This window comes from Rhagoletis pomonella, unplaced genomic scaffold (genome assembly GCF_013731165.1).
Source record: "Rhagoletis pomonella isolate Grant_MI unplaced genomic scaffold, Rhpom_1.0 Rhpom_scaffold_00005, whole genome shotgun sequence".
In the NCBI taxonomy this organism is placed as follows: domain Eukaryota; kingdom Metazoa; phylum Arthropoda; class Insecta; order Diptera; family Tephritidae; genus Rhagoletis; species Rhagoletis pomonella.
The window spans coordinates 2,811,883-2,817,868 of NW_023458559.1; the positions used below are offsets into that span (position 1 = coordinate 2,811,883).

General features: G+C 38.0%; 1 protein-coding gene across 1 annotated transcript; it reads right to left on the reverse strand.

Annotated features, from left to right (window-relative positions):
* Positions 1–3,312: 3,312 nt before the first annotated feature.
* On the reverse strand, positions 3,313–4,959 carry LOC118739752. The gene has a single exon (XM_036471260.1). The coding sequence runs from the start codon at positions 4,957–4,959 to the stop codon at positions 3,313–3,315; it is 1,647 nt and encodes a 548-aa protein (XP_036327153.1).
* Positions 4,960–5,986: the final 1,027 nt, after the last annotated feature.

Sequence of the window (5,986 nt, forward strand, 5' to 3'; positions counted from 1 at the left end):
TTCTCCTTACATGAAGATGGATCTGCTTCTTTTTTACGCCTTCTTCCACTAGGCACCGAAACTACCACGTTTTCTTGCAGTTTTCTAGGTTCAACAGAAGATGGTGACTTTTGAACTTGTGTAAGGACGTACAATAAATATTATAGCGAATTTTGAAAATGTATATATACATACCGTAAGTATTATAGCGACTTTTGCTAGAGCAGCTAACATTTGATGCTATTTTTTTCAGAATATATAAGGATTTTGCACTGTATTGTTAGTGGACATGAAACTACTTTAAATATTGGTACGTTAACCACCAAAAACTAAAAATCGAAAAAATGTTACATAGAGCACTTTGCAAGTTCACTCCTCAAATTTGTATTATAGTAAATAAGAAATTATAGAATTAAATAAGTTTAAAATTGTATAAATAAGGAAAGAAATTATTAATAAACATCAATATTCGATAAGCGCTCGACTGCGCTACAACACAACCATTCTTTCCGTTTATTACACTAGCTATTCATGTTTTGCCGTACAAAGATCGTTACAGGCGATAAGTAAAGACATAGAAACCATTACGGAACTTAGGTAGTGTAACTTGCTGTTGCTGGTGAAAGACAAAAAAGTGCTAATAAATTCATTTCTACGAAAAAATTACCAGGTATATGTGTAATTAAATGTAAATGAAAATCTTATTTACGTTAAAGGCACGGTATTTGCACCTTACCTTAAAAATCTAGGGAGCGGTCGACGTTTTCAAATTCACAAGAATGATTGACAATAAAGCAGTGACTTTTTGATGCAGAACTAAAGTAATAATTTCAAAGTTTAACTGAAAAGAATAAATATTTCAATCGATTTATTCGTTTTTGATTTATAGAAGTTTTAAAAATGATTTGATGATTTTTTACCACATTTTGCCCCTTTTATAGGTTCCCTCAAATAATGTTGAAATTACCCTTCCCAGATAGCTAAGCTTTAAAATACAAAAAAAAAAAAAAAAAAAACACTTTCAAATTGGAGCATTCTGTGCGAATTTACCTTATTACATACATATTTTGGTTATTTTATAAGATACATATGCACGTGTGCCGAATCTCAAACAAATCGGACCGTAAAAAAAAATTATTTGGAATAGATCAGTCCCTGGTCAACATACCGGAAAAGGATCAGTCCAGCGCCTTCGTCTTGACCTGCAGGCTGTGACGGAGCCACAGCCGCTAAACTTAAACGTCGAATACGTGATATTATTAAGATCACATTCAAGTTAAAAACGGAACGTGAAATTATCGTTTTGATTGTATTGAATTTAATAAATCAATATAAATTGCAAAATATTAATAATTAGCAATAGAGAAGCAGATCCACATTAGCTTCAATCATATGTATCATCAGCTTATAAAAAGATATATGCCATGAGGTGTATCACTACGTCGCGACTCTGGAGTCTGGAGAGTCTTCAGAAGAGGAAGAAGGGTCCAATGAAGAATCTTGGCACTCATCATCATCCTAAAATAGCTTATTATACAAATTTTGTTTTACAATTTAATTACACATTTATTATCCATTGCATTACAAGATAAAATTTGTTATTTCCGTAATTTTCTTTGTAACATATATCTCAAGGAAGTCCATACGCATTTTAACAATAAAAACAAATTTTTGAGCAACATTATAAAAATAATAATTTGTCTGTTATTCCCGTAGTTAAAGTTGGATTTCATTTTTAAACAGATGGTAACCCTGCCACATGTTGTTTAGACATGAAGCCTTTTAATACCATTTTAATTGATACCCATATTGTAGTCATTCAGTTAACCTAACTATATGTAAGTTTTTACCAGGTGGCAACTCTTTGCATGTATATATAAACATCGCCGAGACGGACACGTATGTAGGTATTAGGGATGCCAAAATATCAGGAAAATTGGGATCCCGGGATTTCGGGATATTTTTTAGGTAATTGAGTCATAAATTTTATAAATATAAGTAAAAATTCAATATCTGAAAGCATTTAAACATACCATGAAATAAAACTATTTAAAATTTACGATAAACTGATTGAAAAACTCATATATCGCTAGCTTAGAGTGAAAAGTTGCTAACTTCACTTTTAATGAAAAATCATATTCTGATATAGGAGGCTAGATAAATTAATATTGCATCGTTTCGAAAAGGGTAAAGGTCCTTGTTTTATGTTTTCTCGTTTATATTTAATGAAAGGAAAATTTGCTAAGGCCAAAAAAAGCTCCGAAAATTCGATAAGGCCAAAAAAGTTCGAAATCTTTTAATAAAGATCGAATCCCTCGAAAATGGCTATACGAAGTTTTTTCCTCTCCTTACAATTTTTAAATCGGGACTTAGCAACTTTGCACTCTACGCTAGCGATATTTATTAAATCAGACAAATTTTAAAATAAAACATTTTTTTAATTGTATTTAAAAAACCATGTGATTGAGGAACGTATTCATCATAAATAATAATTTAAATACCAGGTACTTTTGAAAGTAACGATAAAGAAAAAAACATAAAACAAAAATATACAAAAACAATTTCTCTAAATATGTTTATTCTACTCTATAAAGAAATGCCGAATGGAGAATTTTTTGCCATTTTTTCGCAATTTACTAGACATTTTGGGGGTGTACGAGTCAAACGGATCTCAGAATTGGATTCAGCGGGTCGAAATACATGTTGGGAGGTGGGTCTGGTTAAAACACACACCCCTTTTTTCCGGTGTTGTTATTATTGCACTTAAAATGTTTTCATAAGAGCAGCAAAGCATTCAAAGCGGAGTCTTCTAAGCTTGACCTGCAGTTTTTACATGCAAAACCTACTGATCGTCGTTTAAAGTGCAAAACCGCGTATCAACAAAATGTGCAAAACCGCGTATCAGCAAAATGCATAACCGCGTAAGTGAAGTTGTAGAAATTATTTTCTAGAGCGTAAAAACACTCATATTTCAAAATGGTTCTCTTTTTTATAAAGCAATCGCATTTCTGGCTAGTATATTTCAGGACGAATGGATAACGATTTAACCAAGAGCTTATGTGAGCAAATCCAATTTTTGGCAGCCAATGTCAGTTACGCGGTTTTGCAGAATCACGATACGCGGTTTTGTACTTTAAACGACGTGATGAAAAACATATTTCGGCATCAACACTTTTAGGCTGAACTGCCAGAAGGTAGACATAATTAATTTTAAGATAATGACCCCTATCTCCTCCATTACAAAATATTTCAACTTCTTTTATTATTATTATTATTATTATGGGCCATATGCACCGCGACCTCTAAAGTGGTCTATTGTGCGTGGCCCCCGGCCTATAAGGGAAGGCTCTTAATGTAGCCTAGCACCTCCAAGGGCGTTTTGTTCCAAATTTCAAATGGATTAAGGGTAGCGCCACCAAAGTGGGCTAGTCTGCGCCTAGCGAGAGCATCACATTCACAGAGAATGTGTTCTGGCGTTTCTTCGTCCAGCTCACAGAAGCGACAGACGCTTGTTTCTGAAAGATTGATTTTACTGAGGTGGTAACGAAGAGAACAGTCTCCCGTGTAGTACCCAGTGAGAGTTTTGAGGACCTCTCTGCCTAAATTGATTAGTTTCTTTGAAACTTCGTTTGAAAGGCAGATAAATCGTTTGGCTTGTCTTTGCCCTGGACATTCCATCCAATGCCTGTTGAACATTTTGTCTACCCAGTTATTCATGGTCCCCTTTATTTGTGCTTTGGTGAGCCCACAAAAGGGTTCCGGACCATAAAATACTGCGGCAGCTCCCTGTTTCGCTAGGCAGTCAGCCTCCTCATTGCCATCATGTCCCTCATGCCCTGGTACCCATCCTAATAAGACTGTATTCTTGTCACCAAGAGCATTTAGGACATTGCGGCAATCATGTACTAGCTGAGAACTTATTTTGTGGGACTTCAGGGCCAGTAGGGCTGCCTGACTGTCCGACATAATGCAGATATATTTCGATGACGTTCCCCTTCTGAGACATTCTCTGCCACAAATTTCTATTGCATGAATCTCCGCCTGAAAGATGGTGGGGTAGCTACCCATTGGTATCATTTTTTTAAAGTTCGGCCCAAAAATGCCAGCCCCCGTTCTACCATTTTCAAGCTTAGATCCATCAGTATACCAAACCTCCCCATTTGGTTTGGTGTATGGGTTCCCTGTATTCCAGAGAGCTCGATCTGCAATGTGTACCTCAAATTTCCTAGAGATTTCTAGTTTTGGAACCATTGCATCGCGCATTTGTAGTATGGGGTCATTCATTAGGACCTTCATGTGACCCGTCATATCTCCGATTTTCAGGTCGGAGGTGTTCAGGATTCTCAGTGCCGCTGTGGTAGCCTCCCTTTCTATTAAAATAGGTATTCCAACCAGGGCGCTGAGTGCATCGGCCGGGCAGGTCTTCATAGCTCCTGTTATGCCAATGCAGACTATTCTGTGCAATTTACTTAGCTTAGTGCTTGCACCTCTTTGTGTAGCCTTAGTCCACCATGCTAAGGAAGCATAGATTACTATTGGCTTAACGACAGTGTTGAATGACCAGTAGGTCATTTTGGGGGTAAGGCCCCATGTTTTGCCAAAAAGTCGTGAACAGGCAAAGAAGGCCTTCATCGCCTTGTTGATAACAGTGTCCAAATGTGCATTCCAGTTAAGTGTTTTATCAAGAGTTACTCCCAGATATTTAGCTTCACTGGAAAATTCTATTTCTGTGCCGCTCAAAGTAAGTTTAGTAGTAGATAATTTCCTCCTTCGAGTGAATGGAACAATAATAGTCTTTGTAGGATTGATGGTTAGGCCTTTATCCTCACACCATTTGTGTGTGATACGTAGGGCTTGTTGCATGCGGTTGGTGATAGTTTCGTCATGAAGCCCTGTTATGCAGATTACCAGATCATCTGCGTAGCCTTGCGTATTAAAGCCTTGGCTGTTCAGTGTGAAAAGGAGTTCGTCTACAACCATAGTCCACAAAAGAGGAGAGAGTACACCCCCCTGAGGGCATCCTCTTGTGGCTGTTATCGATTCTATCGTGCCACCTAATTCCAACCTGATGTTTCGTGTTCTTAACATTGATAACACCCATTGATTTATGATTGGGCTTACACCCTTTCTTAACAAGGCATCTTTTATTGCCTTATATGATGTGTTATGAAAAGCCCCTGAAATATCAATAAAGGCGCAAAGGGCTATATTTTTTGACTCCAGAGCCTTCTCAATTTTTGAAGTAAGGCTATGAACGGCACTCTCAGTGGATTTTCCTGGTTGATAGGCAAATTGGTTCTTATTCAGAGGTCGTTCCCTTAGGTTGACTTCTCTGATGTACTGATCCAGTATTTTCTCCATGCCTTTTAGAAGAAAGGAACTGAGGCTAATTGGTCGGTAGGATGACGGTAATTGTTCCGGCTTACCCAATTTGGGTAGAAACACGACCTTAACCTCAGACCATATGCTGGGAATGTGACCCAACAAGAGCGAAGTTCTATAGAGTTTAGAAAGGACCGCCGCTATGTGTCTAATTCCATGCTGCAGGAGACATGGATAGATTCCATCCGGTCTTGGTGATTTGTATGGGCTGAATGTTGATAAAGCCCATTGCACCCGCTCGACAGTGGTCAGCTTCGTAGCAAGGCTTTGTTCTCTTCCAGAGGTGGATGTTGGAGCACCCAATTCTGGTCGACAGTAGCCTGATATACAGCGCGGGAAGTGAGTATCCAGCAAGAGTCTGCTGGTCTCACCCGGATGCTGAGTGTAGCTCCCATCTGGTCTCTTGAGGGTGCCAATTGTATTCCTGTAATCCCTTGTTAGAGCTTTTTGGAGGCATACTGCCTCTGGAAGGCTATTTATTTCCTCACAGTGGTTTCGCCAGCTAGCTCGTTTGGATTTCCTTAGCTCCTTGTTGTAGGAAGTTAGCGCAAGTTTATACGGATTCCAATCACCCGTATTTTTTCCTCTATTGAATAGTCTTCTGGCCTGGCATCTCATTTGCTCA